This window comes from Littorina saxatilis, linkage group LG4 (assembly GCF_037325665.1).
Source record: "Littorina saxatilis isolate snail1 linkage group LG4, US_GU_Lsax_2.0, whole genome shotgun sequence".
In the NCBI taxonomy this organism is placed as follows: domain Eukaryota; kingdom Metazoa; phylum Mollusca; class Gastropoda; order Littorinimorpha; family Littorinidae; genus Littorina; species Littorina saxatilis.
The window spans coordinates 51,136,823-51,156,381 of NC_090248.1; the positions used below are offsets into that span (position 1 = coordinate 51,136,823).

Sequence of the window (19,559 nt, forward strand, 5' to 3'; positions counted from 1 at the left end):
AAACTCCTTGCTACGCAGGAGTTTGAGAACCAGGAAGACATCCCACTTGGGAAATGAAACCCGAGGTTTAGACACCGCTGCATTGCTAATACCCGAAAGGACATTAGCAATGAGGGAGGAACTGATCAAGTGTTCAGGTCTGCGACCAGTAGCAGCCGCAATCGTGGAAGTGATGGCAGATTTGTATCCAAGAAGAGTCTTAGAAGAAAGACTCTTCTTTTGATACACTTCCACCAGGAAGTTGGCCAAGTCCTGTGTTGAGGGATAAAGCGGCTTTATCCCCTTGGACAAGGCGAAGGAGGCCCAAGCTCTCCAGCGTAAGTCATAGAGCTGATTAGTTGATCGCCTCTTAGCGTTCAAGGAAAACTCTACTGAACTCTTGTGCAATCCTAGTGCAAGCAGTTTGGAGCGCACAAGAGCCATGCGGTCAAGCACAGACTCTCTGGACGTGGATGAGGGAGGCCTGATCGAGGCTGGAGCAGACTTCCCCCGTCCAGATTCAGAGGTAGAGGGTCTACGTGGGTGAGACCGCGAAGATCTGGAAACCACGGAGCTGTTGGCCAGTAAGGCGCGACCAAAATCAGTCTTGGCCGTTCCTGCAGATACTTTGCCAGTACCCTCGGAATCAGAGATGTCGGGGGATAGGCGTAAGCATCGAGGAGCCTCCACGAGAGAGTGAATGCGTCCACGTGGAACGCATTCGTGTCTCGAAAGGGGCTGACGTACCTGGGAAGCCGAGCGCTGAATCGAGTTGCGAACAGATCGATCAGAGGACGGTCCCACCTTGCCCACAGACGCCGTAGAACGTTGTGAGCGATGGTCCATTCTGTGGGGAGAACCTGATCGCCCCGACTGAGAATGTCGGCCAGGGCGTTCAGTTTCCCCGGAACGAATTGGACTGACATCCGGACCTGATTGGTCTGGCACCAGAGCAGAATCTCCTCCGCTAACAGGGAGAGGGACCGAGAATTGGTGCCCCCCTGGTGGCGAAGGTAAGCTAGGCATGTGGTGTTGTCCCCGTGGACCAACACATCCTGATCCCGAATCAGGAGGCGAAACTCCAGCAGAGCCCGACGAACCGCCTCCAACTCTAGAAAGTTGATGTGTAGGAGGGACTCCTCCTGGGTCCAGACCCCCTGGGCCTCGTGCAGGTCCAGGTGGGCCCCCCAACCCCGCGTAGAAGCGTCGGTGTACAGGAAGAGAGACGGCCGTCTCGGTTGGATAGGCACCGCAGAGTTGAGCCAGATCGGGTCCAGCCATTGGACTACAGCCTCGTGAAACCAAGGCCCGATCTGGACCAACTCGGTGTAATCGAGAGGCCTGGAAGTCCGATCTGCTACTGCCCGTTGCAGGGGACGTTTGTGTAGCCTTGCAAGGGGCAGCAGCAGAGCGACAGACTCCATGGAACCCAACAGTTCCGCCAGCCGCCTGTGAGGAACAGCGCGGCAAGCCTGAATGGAGAGGATCTTTCGCCTCAGGGAGAGGATTCTGTCCGGGGAGGGAGACACAGTGTAAAGCACTGTGTCGAACGCCATCCCCAAGTAGCAAAACTGCTGGGCTGGCACGAGGTCTGACTTGTGCCACTGTATCTGGAACCCCAAAGCATGGGTCCGTTCCAGGACCTGCCGGGTGTGTTGGAGGCATTGATCGCGAGACTGGGCCAGGGTGAGCCAATCGTCCAAATATTGACGCAGACGCACACCCTGAGCTCTGACCAACGCCGCCAGCTCCTTGACCACCTTTGTAAAAATCAGCGGGGCCAAGGACAGGCCGAATGGGAGGGCCCGAAACTCGAACACTGTGCCCTCCCAAACAAACCGGAGCAGATGTCGGTACCCCGGGGCCACCAGGATGTGGAAGTAAGCATCCTGGAGGTCCACAGACGTGGCCCAATCGTTTGGCCGGATGGCCAACCGGACCGACGAAGGGGTTTCCATCTTGAACTTGCACCTGCGAAGGTACAAGTTCAAGGTGGAGAGGTCCAACACCGGCCTGAACCTGCCGTCCTTTTTGGGGACGGTGAACAGGCGGGAGTAGAACCCCGGAGAAGGCTGAGAAAGGGGGTAGACAGCCTTCTTCTCGACCAACGAGTTCACCTCGTCTTGAAGAGCCTGCCATCTGGCAGGGTCTCGAGGAGGGGGGAACGTCAAGGGTAGAGCGGACAATGGAGGTTGAGACGACAGCGGTAGAGAAAACCCCGACCCCACCACCCTCAAGATAAACTGGTTGGAGACCAGTCTGCCCCACATGTCGCGGGCCCGAAAAAGGGAACCGACGGACGAAAGAGGGGCAACTTGAGGGGGCGTCAACGTAGGGCCGGGACTCACTGAAAATTCTGCTGGCGGGCAGGCGCAGGCTTGCGACCACCCCCCTGGTGGTGCTGCTTACCCTTACCTGTCTGAGCACCCTTCTTCTTGCGCTTGGGAGCACGAGAAGCCGGGGCCGCAGGGGGGAACGCGACAGGCGCCTGAGAGGAGGAAGAAGGAGGCAGTGAAACTGGCTTCTTCTTCTTCTTCTTCTGAGGCTGGGAGCTGGAGGTGACTGTAGCACTTCTCTTACTCCCCGCCGACGTCGCCGAAGCAGCGAGGCCAACCATCAGAGAATCAGTGTTCCTCTGGCGTGTGGACTCCACCACAGAACGGACAGTGCCCGGATGAAAAAGGGAAGAAGGCTGAGGAAACGTGTTCCTCAGACTCTTCCTCATATCCGGAGGCACTAAAGAAGTAGCCAGAAAATGATCACGGAACAGGGCCAACAAGTGGACCCGTGTTCCAATGGCCAATTCTGCCGCAGTCGTCACGCACGATCGCACGGCATGCAAAGCCCGATCCACTCGAACCGTGTCAAGGACCCGAGTGGAATCGGACTCTGCCCGATCGGGAGGGTCCAACAGTGTGGACAGCGTGCTCATCCATGTCAAGGCCTGTGATTGGGCCTCGACAATGGAAGAAACGGTGGCCTCAAGATTGTGGAACGAAGCAGAGCTCAGTTCCACCTTCTTGACCGAAGGCACCTCCCCAACGAACACATCACCGTCAGCCCCACCCTGAACACTCGAAGTCTGGAAAGGGAGAGTTCGAGAGTCAAAGGGAAAAGGGAGGGACGAAACAGATTGGACACGAGGAAACAGTGGAGGTGCGCCTCCCGAAGGAAAGCACGGCACTGAATCCGCGTCCTCCCGAGGAACATAGGTCGCGTTCGCACGTGAATCTGTACTCCTCAGGCGATGTGCTGCCGCTTCCACCGTGGCACTAAGACTAGGGTGGAACGCGAATTGCTGGCGGCCGGATCGTTCATAAAACGAGCCGCCGGCAGACGCGGCGTGTGCCTCCCGCGCCCGGGCCGAAGCGGACTCCAAGGACGAGAGGGCGTCGGAGGGAAGGACGTCCTGAAACTGTTCAAACGTCCTTCTAGCTGTGCGAGGGAGAGCCTCCTGCCTCTCGTCCTCAGACTCCACGTCCTGTGTGTCAACCGAAGGGTTGGGAACACTAGACGACAGACGCTTAAGAGAGGCATCCGTGGCGTCAAGACGCCGCGTGATGTCTGTCATGTACTGTTGGAAAGTACGAAGCATAGCTTCGGAAGTTCCATCAGAAACCGGCAAGGGTAGAGGATCAGTGTTAACCTCAGGGCGACCCTGATCCTCCTCCCCATCGTCCTCTGACTCACTCTCCTCTTCACTTCCCGACAACTCCTCAACAGCAGGAGTGTAGGAAGCTTGAGGGGGAGGAGCCGAAAGTGATGAAGTAGACTGTGACGAAACGCCCACTGAAGCAAGAGGCCGCGAAGACCCCTGCCCCAAAGACGAAACGTCTCCAGCAGCCGAAGGGAGAGAACAACAAAAACCCTGCGACTGTTGGGTCAGTCCAGCCAACGAACCCCCGCCATTTATAGACTGAACAGGGACCCATCGGGTCTGATCAGAAAAGAAATGGTCCGGTCCGGTCGGGGGTGCCGGAGGTGGTCCGGTGTTCCGGTGGTCCGGTCCGGTCCGGTCGAGTGGTCCGGTGTTCCGGTGGTCCGGTCCGGTCCGGTGGTCCGGTCCGGTCCCGTACCATCCGGAGGTCCCGTTCGGCACAGAACCATCCGTACCCACAAAAGTGTTCGGGTGGTTCGGTCCGGACGTGGAAACACCGTACCATCCGGACCCGTAGGTCCGGTGGTCCGGTGTGTTCCGGTTCGGTGCCAGACCACCCGGACCAACAGAGGTGGTCGGGTGGTCCGGTCCCGACCGGACCACTGGTCCCGTACCGTACCATCCGGACCCGTAGGTCCGGTGGTCCGGTGTGTTCCGGTTCGGTGCCAGACCACCCGGACCAACAGAGGTGGTCGGGTGGTCCGGTCCCGACCGGACCACTGGTCCCGTACCGTACCATCCGGACCCGTAGGTCCGGGGGTCCGGCAAGGGCCAGAGGTACTGTCCCGCACCGGACCCTAAGGTCCGGTACGGTCCCGTACCATGGGTCCCGTCCGGACCAAACCCGGAGGTCAAGTCCAGTCGGGACCCGTGGGTCCGGTTCGATCCCGACCCGTAAGCCTGGACCGTTCCGGACCCTTGGTCCGGACCATCCGTCACCCGAACACCAGACGCTAAGGAATGGCGTGGGGTCAAGACGGTCCGGTCGGAGGTGTCGGTCTGAGCAACAGAAACAATGTTCCCGTCGCCCTGACCATTCGACAGAAGTACCACGTTCTGTCGAACACCTCCACGTCCAGTAACTAGTCGGCCGGAGCGTTTCATAGAGGGACAGCCACCAGTCACACGGACGTCAGAGGGAACCGTAGTAGCAGTGGTCGTAGGCACGATGCCTGAAACCCCTGCCCCCACAGGACCGCCCTGAACGGGGTCAATTCGCATCCCAACCCCAGCGGGGAGGGAATTCATAGACCCCGTCATCTCCTCCGATCTCCCCCCCCATGAGTCCGAGACTACTGTCGAAACAGCAGTAGACGACCCAGCGAGGGAGTTCAGAGGAGGACCCGTGTCCCTCCTGGCTTCCACAGCGGTGGAAACCGAGGAGGGCACAGGAGAGGCACCGGAAAAGAAAGAAGTCGAAACCTGAGTCTCTCCCGTAGCCCCTAGATCAGATTCACCAACCCCCAAAGAGGGTTGGGAATCGACCCGCCCCCGGATTCGAGCCAGGGAGGAGAAGGAAACCTTCCCCCCAGGCTTGAAACCGGGAGGAGCTGAAGCCTGAGACTGAGGGCCGGACAACGGCGTCGAAGGGGGGGAAGCGTGTTCCACGGAAGGAGAAGGAGAAAGACGCTTTTTCTTTCCCCTCGACCTTCCCCGAACCTTCGACGGCGCAGCCCCGCCCGAAGTCCCAGGTTCAAGCCCAGCCTGTTTGAGCAAGCTCGCATTGAGCTTGCTCAAACAGGCTTTCTCCGCCCTCCCTCGCCGCAAACGCAAAGCGTTTGGGGAGGGAGAGTCGGAGCGCCGAAAGGTCCCCCTGTCCGTGCGCAAAACATGACGCTGTGCGCCCGGAGAAGGGTTGCCCCCGGCAGACTCTGGTTCCGTAGAACCAGAGCCCAAAACAAGACGAGACATCCTACCTCGCCCTGTACGTACCCTTAAAAAATCGAGAATTAACAAAATTCAAAGAAAATTAGGTCAATACTCAAGTGAATGAGGCGAAACGAGAAGCAGACGACCGGTCACCACGAAGTAGGACGGTAGGCACGCCGAGTCCGCCACACAACAACGGAGGCACAAGTTGGAAGAAAAACAACGTAGCCTCAAGCCAGAAGTGGAATAACACACAAAAATCCAACAGGTGGTAATCCACACAGAAAAGAAGACTCTAGAATCCAAAATAATCCGGGAGCGCAGCAGAAACACAGCCTACTGTCACGCGCGAAAAAAGAAAGAGGACGCGCCACCTACATCCTGTAAGGGGGAAGCACTCAGACAGTGCTTGGGATCCACGGTGGCGCATGGTTATGGGAGATAACTGTACCCACGCAGCGTTTTGTCCAATTTTTTTCGGCCTATAATAGATAATGTGCAAGAATAGTACTGTCGAGGTAAGTGTTATATTGACAAAAACACACAAACAAAAAACAGTCAGATCTCTGTTAAGCCTTACAACTCCAGCAAAGACAGACCCTTTAGGGTTAAAAAAACACACAAAAAAAAACAGTCAGATCTCTGTTAAGCCTTACAATTCCAGCAAAGACAGACCCTTTAGGGTTAAAAAAAACACACAAACAAAAAACAGTCAGATCTCTGTTAAGCCTTACAACTCCAGCAAAGACAGACCCTTTAGGGTTAAAAAAACCACACAAACAAAAAACAATCAGATCTCTGTTAAGCCTTACAACTCCAGCAAAGACAGACCCTTTAGGGTTAAAAAAAACACACAAACAAAAAACAGTCAGATCTCTGTTAAGCCTTACAACTCCAGCAAAGACAGACCCTTTAGGGTTAAAAAACAAACAAACAAAAAACAGTCAGATCTCTGTTATAGTGGGGCTCGTATGTTGCAGACGCACTCATAAATCATTCACATCTTGCAACAAACACCATACTTTGTGATATTGTTCCTTATAATTATTTAAGGGATTTCAGATACAGAGCCACTTCAGAAATCGGGTTTTTTTGTCTTTGATAGGGAATAAAAGGCTGCATTTACAGCAGACGAAATTCGTACCAAAAGCGCTCAGCAGTAAATATTCCCAACTCAGCAAATGTAAAATTCAATGGTTTACCATGCACCAGAAGTTGTCTGCTGATAACACATGCATGACATAAATACTCTTATGGGTATTTTTGTGTTCTGGTATTTAATTTGATCGTTTTTAGAATTTTATATATCCGCAGCATGAAAATTCAAGATGGCGGCCTCCGCAACATTGCGTGTTTTGATTTGAGCGAAAACAACGTTTCTGAAGGTAAGTTTTCAAGAATACGCATCCATTTACCAATGTCACATCATTTTACTGTTTAATTCTCCCCTGGGGTCTGTTATTCATCGGGTGAAGCGCTGAAATGCAGAGACTTTGTTTAATCTTGCAATAGCTCATCAGCTGGATTGTGATGCTGACAGATCTAGATCTATCTGTTGATTACAAGTAAGGAAATCATGATCGCCAGGCTGGTGATTTTAAACAGATTAAACGAACTTTGAATAAAAGGCGAGGAGAAAGAGATTGTTCATGGTATGATAAATGATTAGTCCTGCCTACGTTAAGGACTTCCATAAGGTGGGGAGGGGTAGAGTCAAAAACTGAGTGAGGGTAGGCCAGATAGTAGGATGACCAGCTGGAGATAAAAACACTCCACTCCGTCCCCATGTCTTTACAGTGTTGTGATCAAACTTTCAAAGACGGTAGGTAACAGACAAAAGCATACAGTGTATGCTAATCAAATGAGATAAGTGGTTTTGAAAAATGAAGAGGTACCGCTCTTTGAGTTTTACAATTTTGGTTTGTTGCTTGTTTCTCATCCTTTTGCTTATTTGAAGTTGACCGAGCATTGGTGTGAATTTTATTTTTACAGGATATATAATACAAGAGTTACACCACATGCCGGTTCCTGGGAACAAGCGTTCTGCATTTATTCCGGTGCCACAGAAGGGAGCCGATTTCACTAGTAGTAGTACTACTGTATCAAGGTTTGTTACCTAATACATCTTAACAGTAAGATATTTTTATTTGTATTAATTGGAACATGTTTGCACATCATTTGTAAGCGACCTCTGTGAATTTGATGGGTTTAACGTACGAACCCTCACTATGGTCAACATTCTGTTAGCGACTGTTTGAAGCGAATAAATGTAGCGGTCAGAAAGATTCCAGAATCAGTTGGGTCACTGGAAACTGTGTTTGTTTGTTTTTTAACCTGAAACAGTAAGAATTATACGAATTCATGAAATACAATTTTCTTTCATTTTGGTCTGTTGTGTGAAGACTTGCTAACCCGGCTTTGACCGACTCTCTGAGATAGTAAACATTATTCAAATACATTCAAATAAAAATGTCACTTTTCATCTTTTGTGTCAAGGGTACCCCAGGCTGATTTCCTGCACCATGGATGTAGAGGAGGCCAGACAGTCTGCTTCTCATTCCAGCTGTGTTGCGTTTTTTTCTGCTCGTGAAGTGTATCGCCACATTGCCAAAGCCATTGGCCAAGAGAAGTCACCCTGTCTGCCCATTTTGCATAGCCTTACAGGCTGTGACACTATGTCGTTCTTCAATGGTATTGGGGAATCAGAAGGCTTGGGAAGTATGGCAAGCATTTGAAGACGTCACTCAAACTTTCTTCAGGTTGTCTGCTCCTCTTTGTAAGCTGAGTACCACTGACAGGGCAGCACAAGAGCTTTTTGGTGTACATTTGTAGGACAAAACCAGCAACGTACAGGGTGTAAACAGTACTAGACGGTACCTCTTCAGTAAAAAGAGCTGCCAAATTGACCATAATCCCCTTACAAGTGAGGTGCTGCTGCAGGACATGAGATTGAGAAGAGCCATCTACCTATTAGACTTCCAAACTCTGTGGGCTGGCAGTTCAAGGCTGGAAAGTGGGAGTCATTCTGGACGAGCTTTCAAGAGGTATCCAGCGTGTGCCGAGAACTCATGAGGTGTGCCTGTGTTGCGGATCCTAGTCTGTTGCGTACTCGGAGGGTACGAAGACCTCACCTTTTACGTTATAAATCAGAACAAGAATGAATTTTGTTTCTAAAAAAAATTCTATCACACCACTATTGCAGATTCATGCACAAAACACACAAGACGTATTTGTAAATTTATAGATTCAACTTTTATTTACTGGCTTGTTCCGTGGTCGACGGGTTATTCTTCATTTCTGTATCGTTCATATATCCTGGATCTAATTCTAAAAGTCACTCATCTTGAAAATACGCAGTGATGATGTTGACAGTCGGAACGTCGTGTGGTCCAGGCTGGTTATCGTCGAACGGTTACATAAAGTTCATCATTGATGATCAGGAAAACATCGCACGAAGTTAGAGGGTTGATCGTGAAAAAAAACTCGTCCCTCAGATCTCGAACTGGAAACTCGTAGTCGTAACTCGAAACACCAACATATCTGTCGAAATAATGACAAGTCTCAGAACTGGGAATTATTCTATCATCATACAAACCGTTTCCCCTGAGACCTGTGTGATAAAAACACATCTTGTTATTCAAATGGAGATCCAACTATATCATTCATTACAGCACTTTATAAACAATTAATTATCCACATTCGTTCCTCATGCTGCTCAACGTTCATACAATGTATTACGTTTGATCTACAGTGATCACATAAAATCTTGGTATTTGATCACACTTGTGATACCGTGACCAATACAGTGCTCATAAAAATTAACTTGGTAACCTTGGGAAAATCAACTTGGATCTAAAAAACATATTTACCGAGAAAAGATTCCATCACCCTGACGGTTACCGGCTACCGCTGTCGCTCGCTGCCAGATCTCTGGTCGCTCCGTGAAAGATAGGGTGTCTCCTCTGTGTAAGCTCTTGCCAACTTCGTTCGCCCTTGGCGATGGTTTTTGCTTCTAGGCATAGGCATAGAACGGTGTTGTTGTGGTCCTCTCATGCTTTCGCTCCTTCTCTTCCACTTTCCGTTGCCTTTTCTTTTCGATCGTTATTCTTTTCTCCCCCTGCGCAGACTCCTTAATCGCTAACCGAAACTCATCTTTGCGTTGTTAGCTAACCTAGACCAATGGAAACTCTTGTCTATTCGCGAAAATAGCGATCAAGAATTTCGTACCTAATAATAACCTCATTTATTATCTAACTCCTTATGTTCCCAATACTAATGAACAAAGTAAACTGACGATCACATCGAAAGTAAAAGAATAAGCTTTGAAGGAAACTCCTTCAAGAAATACGACAACTCCTTGACGACAAACAAAATGACGTCAACTGATAGCAAAACTTTGACGTAATTATACTTCGGTTTTCCCGACAATACATAGGCACTTGCTGCATCACCTAATTAAATAGACCATAGGTGCCTGACGGTGCTCAGTATTTGTATGGACCTGAATAGCTTGCGTACATTTTCGCAACAGCCTGCAAGAAGAGCTGTACAACAAAACGCTGCAAATGCTGCTAAGAAGGACTGCAGAGCACAGCTCTCTGCAAATGTGCTTGCATGCCTGTGAAAACTGTCAGCATCTAAACTGTGCAAAAATATTATTGCACCCATTTTCATACCCCAACTCAAACTTTTATTCCTGTGTCATTTTATTCAAACTGTCTATGCCATTAAAGGCTCGCATCTTCGCTATCTGGCACATTTTTTTTTAACATCATCATTTACGCCGTCAAAATAAGGATACCCTTGACGTGACAAAGAGATGTGACAAAAACTTCGGGTACCTTTTAAAAAGCCGACGAAAATTCCTGAGGCACAACTGGGTCACTGTTGTATACGAAGAGAAAGTCAACTTGATTATCCATCCAGAACAGGTTGTTTTATTTCGCATATATTTCTAGTGTTGTGCCATTGTACCTACTGATGTATGTGTCGATCTCACGGATGAGATGTTTATGTGTCAAATTTGAGGGATACCCAAGTCAACTAAAATCCATGTATTTTAGCAATGACCAAGTGGGTTGCGTTGAAACTTTCAGGAATGTGTGTCTACGCACGAGGCGTAGTTCAACCGTTTGAGTACACTTTCAAATCTTCACGAAATAATATTTTAAAAACTGCCACAGGTTTGTTGGCTTACATCCCACATATTTTTGACTTCGCATGTATATATGACAGATGGTTGTTTCAAGTACTGTCAAAGTTTCTTTTGAGTATAGACACTTGCCGGAATGTGCTAGTTGTGTAAACACATGAGAACAAACAACGTTTTCGAAATACAGCGATTATGAATTTTAGTCGACTTTTGAGTTGATACATTACATTTTTATCAGTTTTATTTGGGGGGTACCCTTATTTGGGCGGCGGTCAAATAACCCATGTAAAGGCCACCTTTTATCTTAAAAGTGTTCCAGTTAGCCAAGTTGAGTGCCCTCAATAGCATACATTGAATATAACAGCACAGGAATGAATGTTTTCGTTTTGGTATGAAAATTGGTGCAATATATTTATTTTTGCACAGTTTAGGTAATCCACAAATTTTTCAACCCTGCCACCCACACCGTCCAATCATTCTCTGCACCAACAATACATGTATTGTTTGTTTAAAAATGTGTTTGTGTTAGTTTCTATTGCAAGAGAATGTCTTGTAGCATCAAAAATGCCTAAATACCCTTTTATTGGCGGCCATTTTGAAAATTGTAAAAAAACTACTGATTTCTTAATTTTTTCACGGTGGCTCTGTATCAGGTTTTGTTAAGCAAAAGCAAATGTCCATTTACGCCAAATTTGCTGTTAATCACATGAAGTGAAATATGCCTAACATACCCAACCGTTTACACTGGCGGCCATTTTGAAAAATTGTTTAAAAACTACCCATTTTTTTATTTTTCGCGATGGCTCTGTATCAGGTTTTGTTAAGCACATAAAACTCTTCATATTTGCTTAATTTGGTGTTTGTTGCATGATTTGAATGATTTTGCAACATAGGAGCCCCACTATTAAGCCTTACAACTCCAGCAAAGACAGACCCTCTAGGGTTAAAAAAAAAAAACACAAACAAAAAACAATCAGATCTCTGTTAACCCTTACAACTCCAGCAAAGACAGACCCTTTAGGGTTAAAAAACACAAACAAAAAACAGTCAGATGTCTGTTAAGCCTTACAACTCCAGCAAAGACAGACCCTTTAGGGTTAAAAAAACACACAAACAAAAAACAGTCAGATCTCTGTTAACCCTTAGAACTCCAGCAAAGACAGACCCTGTAGGGTTAAAAAAAACAACAACAAAAAAAACAGTCAGATCTCTGTTAAACGTTACAGCTCCAGCAAAGATAGACCCTGTAGGGGGAAAAAACTATTGGATCTCTGTTAACCGTGTGACAGGGAGACTACGGTCGCCCTTCACAGCAGGCTCTGCAGAGTTGTTGGCCTCCGAGTGCGAGCTATTTATAGCTCGCCGGCTAGACACCTGTGGATTAGTAAGAGTTCTGTTTGTGATGGGGTCCGGCGGCTGCTGTCTCCCTGTATATTCTTGGTTTCCTAATTGTGTAACCAAAACAGTTTTTATAGGGCTAAGAAATTAGCTCTAAAATTCTCATCCTGTTCGATTGGACTTCGCCTCCAAAGGAGATTGTTGTGTTTCGGCACTCGGTTACAATCGTAACAGTGGCTTGGCCAGACTGTGCTGTCTGCTGGGCTGATGTGCATAGGAAAGTTACCAACTGAATTGGAGCCAGACGCAAGGTTTGGACTGGTTGAAACTGAGGTTTGCTTGTGATTCTAACCAATCCAATGCCACAGCTGGCTTCCACACGGTTGGTAACTTTCTCGTGGACCTCAAACTGGTGTTGGACAGAAGAGGCAGCACAGCTCCAGCAGAGACAGACCTTGTGGGGGAATTACAGTCATATCTCTCTCTTTAAAAACCTAAGCCTTCATTTCTGTTCAGAATACTTCAGAAAGTCATGTAAAGTAACATCCATTCTTTATAAAGTCACAACGCCTCTTTTCACCGTTTCAGGTCTTAAAACTATGGGTTGAACATGATTCAAAGAACCACTATGTTGAATACATAAAAGCAGACTCTAAGTGTTGTTATCACTCTCAAGGAATTTTTGGTAAAATAAATCTATCTGAGCTATCGATCGCCTCCATAATGTAATAGAGGAAATGGTTCTTAAACTCTCAAAAAATCAATATTAAAAACCATGAACAGTTAAGAAATATCCCTGATTGAACACTCTCAACGACCGGCGCAATGGCCAAGTGGGTAAGATACCAGACTCCCATGCGGGAGGTCCCTTGTTCAAATCCCGGCCGCGCCTGTTGGGCTATGGGTGGATATTTTTCCGATCTCCCAGGTCAACTCATGTGCAGACCTGCTGGTGCCTTAATTATCTACATTTATGTGATCATGCAAGCACAAGATCAATGTGCACAACAAAGATCCTGTAATCCATGTGTGACAGGGAGACTACCGTCGCCCTTCACAGCAGACTCTGCAGAGTTGTTCGCCTTAGAAGTAGGCAACACCTGTGGATTGTAGAGTTCTGTTTGTGATGGGGTCTGGCGGCTTTAATTTGTCTCTCTTCTAAGACAAATGTCGCCAATGTTTTTACAGAGTGACGTTAAATAAACGATTTTATCATCTCTCTGTATGTTCATGGATTCCTTTGCGAATGCATAACAGTTTTTATAGGGCTTAGAAATAAGCTCTAAAATTCTCAATCCTGTTTGATTCGACTTCGCCTCCAAAGGTGATTGTGGTGTTTCGGCACTCGGTTACACATGTCAGAGTGCAGTGGGTTCTAGAAACACAAAAATACCCAGCATGCTTCCCTCGAAAGAGGCATATGGCTGCCTAAATGGCGGGGTAAAAAACGGTCATACACGTAAAAACCCACTCGTTCAAAAATCACAAGTGTACATGGGAATTCCAGCCCATGAACGAAGAACAAGGAGAAGAAGAAGAAGATTACCTTGCTGAGAAATACAAAAGCCTCCATGACAAAGTCAACAGCATGCTCAGGGGGACCTTCACTGCTGCCTCTCCTTCTTCCTTTAACCACGCGTTTCATGTACATCTGCACGGCAAAGCAACCCACATGATGTCACAAAAATACCCAGACAAGTGGAAGAAATAGTATGCATGGGGCTTTGCCCTGAGGCTGATCTCTCTCAAACACTCTCTCTCTCTTTTAGAGCACTGTATTTAACTACATTTTATTGACTAAAATTTCCTGCAGGGAGTTAAACATTGCAGTTAATTGTGCAATAATGTTTTCATGTGAATGTATCAGAAAAATAGCGGAAGTAAGTGAGGCAGAATGACCCATTTATGTCCTTTAACCCTTTCGCTGCCAATCAAAACTTCCTGACTGCCAGGGAATATTGGAGTTCGGGGTGTAATAATTCACAAAAAATTCTAGCTCCAAACTGGCAGTAGGTAGGAAAGTAAAACCTATGTTATTTTTAAAGGAAATTCAACCAAGAATCTGTTTTTAGTATCTAATCATGGAAATAATGCACAAGTGCAGGACGGGTATACCCGTCCCAAGACAGTCAAGGGGTTAAATGGAAAAAATGCATTCTGCCTGGATCTCACAGAAAATACAAGGCAGGATAAAACAGCATTATACAGTCAAACCTGCCGGGTCAACAATGTCGTTTCTCAATAAACACCACCTGCTCATAACAACAACAACAACCCCAAATGATCCAACCCCAGTGTTACTCACCTTTCCACAGCAACTATCTGTCTATAACGACCAATAGTCGTATATATATAGTCGTTGTAGACATGTTGGGCTGTTCAGTAGAACCCTCCTTTTAAGACACACCCCCCCCCCCCCCCAATGTAAGGCTCCCTAGCTACCTTTTTAGACCCTGTTTTCTCAGATGTTATGTTCATAACATCTGTAAATGTACCCCCATTTTCAGACACCTTCCTTTTTAAGACCAGTTTTTGAAAATAATTAATGACGCGTGACTTACAAAGTATTGAGTGAACACCTTGAGGTTGTTGTGCTGCGAGGTGTGTAGGCGTTTCCACTTGTAGCGAAAAGACACAGCCTTCTTGTAGCACTCGATAGGAAGAGGGTACAACTTTTCGTTGTCCAGTTCAATTGTCTGCAAATCAGCAAGTTTACAGGATTGTTCAGAATCAAAGTAAAGTTAAAGATAAATATAAGTATGTGCATGCTCTATTAGGTACGGACACACACAAATACACACACACACACACACACACACACACACACACACACACACACACACACACACAGGAGAAATCTTTCCTGTGCACATTAGCAAAAAACAATGGAAATACATCTGAATTTCTTTTCATTTTTTTTAAACATTATCAATAAGGCATACATACACAAAAGTTATAAGGACTGCAATGAAAATAAAAAGTGAGCCATTCTCAGATGAAAGCTAAAAAAAAAAAATTCAAAAAGCTAACCCTGTAATTTGTTCATAATTATCACATGTACAGGAGTGAATTTAGGGGGTAGGGAAGAAGTGTACGGGGAAGCATGGTTTCTTCGTTTGTTGGTTTGTGTGAGTACCTGCATGTGCGTGTTTCTGTGCTTGCATGTATATATGCTTGCATGCATGTGTGTGTGTGTGTCGGTCTGGATACTTTTTCCCCCATCTGTTTGTAACCTGCGCTCAAAGGCAGAAGCCAAGACGAAGACTAAAGCAATCGCTCACCTCCATCTTTTTGGCCGTACAGCCAGTCCAGTTCCCGGCACAGTGGTCATGCCAGTCATGCAGGCATTCCCAGCAGAAGCTCTTGGAACAACGTGGGCAGAACATGTGGCTACACCCACCGCTCTTCTCTATGGGATAGTTGCAGCCAGGGCAGCGCTTCACGTGCACGACGTATGCTATTTCTAGGGCTACTGATTTAATTCCATCTTCATCTCCTGAAAAAACATTTTAAATTTAGACCTGTGTTATTCCGGCAAACCCAAAAACAAAACTGAAGCCACCAATGCACTCTGGAATAATAAAAAAAAAAGACTGGTTATGCGATGCGGAGCTAAGAATATAAAGCTAACATCGATTTCATTCCATGTTCATCTCATGAACAAAAATATTTTAGAACTGCATGTGTTATTCAGGCAAACCAGAACAACAAAACTTTTTGTTTGTTTGCTTGCTTAACGCCCAGCCGACCACGAAGGGCCAGGGCGGTGCTGCTTTGACGTGCGCCACACACAAGACAGAAGTCGCAGCACAGGCTTCGTGTCTCACCCAGTCACATTATTCTGACACCGGACCAACCAGTCCTAGCACTAACCCCATAATGCCAGACGCCAGGCAGAGCAGCCACTAGATTGCCAATTTTAAAGTCTTAGGTATGACCCGGCCGGGGTTCGAACCCACGACCTCCCGATCACGGGGCGGACGCCTTACCACTAGGCCAACCGTGCCGGTTAACAACAACAAAACTGAAAACAACAATGGACTCTGGAATGAAAAAAAAAAGAAGACTGCTGATGTGGATCGGAGCTGAGAAAATAAAGCTAGCATCGATCTTTGCTCTTCCAGGCATGGGAATTGAAAAAAGTAAAAAAGGCTGAACATTTGTAAATAATATCAAAGTCGACGGTGCGAAGCGCTAGCCTTACTAGGGGGTCCGTGGGCATGCCCCCCCGGAAAAATTTTTTCTCCAAAGAACCCAAATTGTGCAATTTGGTGTCATCTGAGCTCCAAGTTTGCCATTAAATTCAGTTTTTAGAACCATTTTTGCCCCCCCCCCATTTATTTTTTCGGCAGACACTTTTGCTTTTTCGGCGGAACAAAAAAAAATGTCGGCGGAAATTTGCCTTTCAGCGGACAATTTTCATGCCTCTCTTCACAATCAATCAATCAATCAATCAATATGAGGCTTATATCGCACGTATTCCATGGGTACAGTTCTAAGCGCAGGGATTTATTTTTTCATTTTTATGCAATTTATATCGCGCACAAGAGAGTCTACGCTTGACAGATTTTTTTGGAGGTGATGGTTTCATTCCGAAAGCAAATCAGAAAACATAGGTAACCTATCCTGACGACATGACACAATGATAACAACCTTTTGGCTTAATCCATGATGGTTTACATCAAGCAGACTTGCTTTTCAACACAGTGGTACCCACGTTTTAAGATCTAAAAAAAACAAAAAAAAACACCAGGTCTTAAAAAGGATGAAGTCTTAAAATGGGGGTAAATTTTAAGAGGCTGTGAACAAAAAATCTGAGAAAACGGGGTCTAAAAAGAGAGCGAGTCTTAAATTGTCTTCTATGTCTGTAACCGCCCGACAGTGCATGGCAATTTTCCTTGTTTTTATAAGGACAGTAAAATGTTGAGTCTACCCATAACAGAGTTATTTCCAGAGTTTGTCTATTGCTCACCCCTCTTCCTCCGAAAGCAGCGTATGCATGGCTGCCTGAATGGCGGGGTAAAAACGGTCATACACGTAAAACCCCACTCATAGCAAAAACATTAGTGTACGTAGGAGTTTCAGCCTATGAACGCAGAAGAACAAGAAGAAGAAGGAGAAGAAAGCTCACCTCTCTGCTTCAGCATCTTGGTGTAGGTGTTAAACTGTTGACAAGAGACGGGCCAGTGAGCATCCTTGCTGCAGTCCAGGCACCACCGTCTCTGACAGGCGCACGTCACCGTCACTCCTCCTCTCTTTTCTGTGTATCAAGAAAAAAGTCATGGAATTTAACAGGAGCTGGTGTGTGCGACCGCTCATGGATGAAAACCTTAGACCAAAAGCCTTGAAGCATTTCTAATCATAAAATGAAAGAAAAGCTGCCCAAAGACACGTGTAGACCAGTATAAGTGTACTGAAGTTTTTGGTTGCTGTTTAGTTTGTTTTTTATTTGAAACTGCTAGGACTACTGTTGTTGGTCGAGCCATAGCAAGGTGACTGGTATAGCTAGACAAATTGACGAAAACTGGAGCTAGAAAATTGTGCAACAAGTTCGGTGCTGGTGTGAACATCCGGGGTGTTTTGCTTCCAGACTAAGCTGTCTGAGAATAACCCAAATAGTTCGCACCTATACTAGACCAAATGCTGACACAATAGCATGCTGAATAGGAATACACCAATTCAGAATACAGGAGTAGGTCGTTCGCCCGACATAACATTTAAGATTGAGGCTTAAATGTCTTTGTTGTTGTCCTGTTTGAAACTAAATTAATAAAACAATATACGCACAAATGTTCTGTGTTATACACTATATGTGTGTGTGTGTGTTAAAGCATGTGTGTGTGCAAATGACTTCAGAGCCATTCCATGGAATGTGTTTTGCACAGAATTATGATGACCTATTAAAAATTTTGAAAGCTGTGAAATGTCCTATTGATGCTGAACAGCTCAGGACATATTTGTCCTTTGAATTTGTAGCAACATCTCTACATTCAGGATAAATAACTATGTTTGTACAATAAAAATATAAAATAAAAGCGAGGGTGGGTGATAACTAATAGTTTAAATTTGAAATCTCCATTGTCTGTCACACGAATTCACCGTGGATGAATATAGTGAAAGAAAGCCTCCTTCACTTTCGATCAACTTTCATGGTCTCACCTAATTTTGCATTGTTTCTGGAAGACTGTGAAGTAGCCAGCAGATCACACCATGGGTTGGGACACCAGGTCCATTCTCCGCTACTCTCCACCACAGCATTATGCAGATGCTGCCGCCACCTGGTGTACGCCCACTGAGGAACAAGGGACATAAGTGCGGTGGGGTTGATTGTTGTCCCACACTTGTATTCCTGTAGAATGAAAAAAATATATATAAAGATGTTAAACAATGTTATTGTGCAGAATATACCTTTTTTATGGAGTGGTTTTGATTTTACTCCTTTCAGTTTTACTGTTTGTGTACGTATAGGAGAGTGCATCCGTTTTAGCCTGCATGCACGTGCATGGACATTAATGCATGTGCTTGTGTTAATCAGTTCATGCCTTTTAAGCATAATCTGAGAAGCAAAGGGGAGTAAGAGCTTTGCATGCATACTACATGCGGAATAGAGTAAGTGAGAGTTATGCAGAATTAGTTGTCTGGCACCTGAGAGGCATTGAAATGAACAAGCGACTTTCCTCCTCTATAAATGATTGTAAATGTACATGCTTAACCATAAGCACACAAAAAGGCACAAGTTTTGTTGCTGTTGCTTTTTAGCTTAATTCCTTTGACTTACCATGCATTTCAAAATTGTCTGCCCGTCCAAAATCATGCAGATAAAGTGATGCTGCCAGCACTGCCGACAAAAGCAGTGACCACAGGTGGAAGTGACCACAAAAGGGCAGAAGCTACCCACAGACAGTGTAGTGTCCTCAAAGTCAAAGCTGGTGAAGCAGACAGCGCACTGAATATCACACCATGTCAGGTTGCAAGTCGAGTCTAGGTCCTCATCTTCATTAACCTGTAAAGCATAAAGCTGATGAGTCAGAACAAAATATATTAAACAGAGAATTGATTAGGACCAACACACGTGAAAGGGTGAAATCTGCCACAGTCGCTTCATACAGAATGTTGTCACTTTCTTGTTTAAAAATGGTAAGCACAGAAACTTAGACCAATGAAAAAAAGCAACAGTCAATACTTCACCATCCTATACTAAAACCATACGGCAAAGGTAATTTTCAATAAAATACATGTAGGCACTTTCATCTCTTCTGGTCGAACACACTGATGTTAAAGCAGTATGCTCTTTTGACCTTAATCAATGTAAAGGGGGGACTACTGCTACTGCTTGCACCTGGTTACATCAATATTACAGGTAAAATCAAATGAAGAAGAAGTCTTGAAACGTAACAGAAGAATTCCTTATTCTCTCACCTGTGTGGAGGAAATCTTGCCAGCAGCCTTCAGGTGTTGGTAGGCCTGCGAGACAGTGCAGACTGTCACCTGCCTGGTAGGTGGCTCGTACGACAGGGATGTTGCAGTAGGGGTGGATGTGGTGTGAGACTGCTTACTACTGCT

General features: G+C 46.2%; 1 protein-coding gene across 1 annotated transcript in view; it reads right to left on the minus strand.

Annotated features, from left to right (window-relative positions):
• The window catches only part of LOC138965026 (uncharacterized), a 37,080-nt gene that overhangs the window by 6,846 nt on the left and 10,675 nt on the right, over positions 1 to 19,559 (minus strand). The window contains exons 7-13 of the mRNA XM_070337146.1: positions 19,416 to 19,557; positions 18,775 to 18,999; positions 18,156 to 18,345; positions 17,128 to 17,256; positions 15,278 to 15,492; positions 14,558 to 14,692; positions 13,543 to 13,647 (exon numbers count right to left, since the gene is read on the minus strand). Coding sequence (XP_070193247.1) covers positions 13,543 to 13,647; positions 14,558 to 14,692; positions 15,278 to 15,492; positions 17,128 to 17,256; positions 18,156 to 18,345; positions 18,775 to 18,999; positions 19,416 to 19,557 — 1,141 coding nt within the window. The remainder of the gene's footprint in view (positions 1 to 13,542; positions 13,648 to 14,557; positions 14,693 to 15,277; positions 15,493 to 17,127; positions 17,257 to 18,155; positions 18,346 to 18,774; positions 19,000 to 19,415; positions 19,558 to 19,559) is intronic.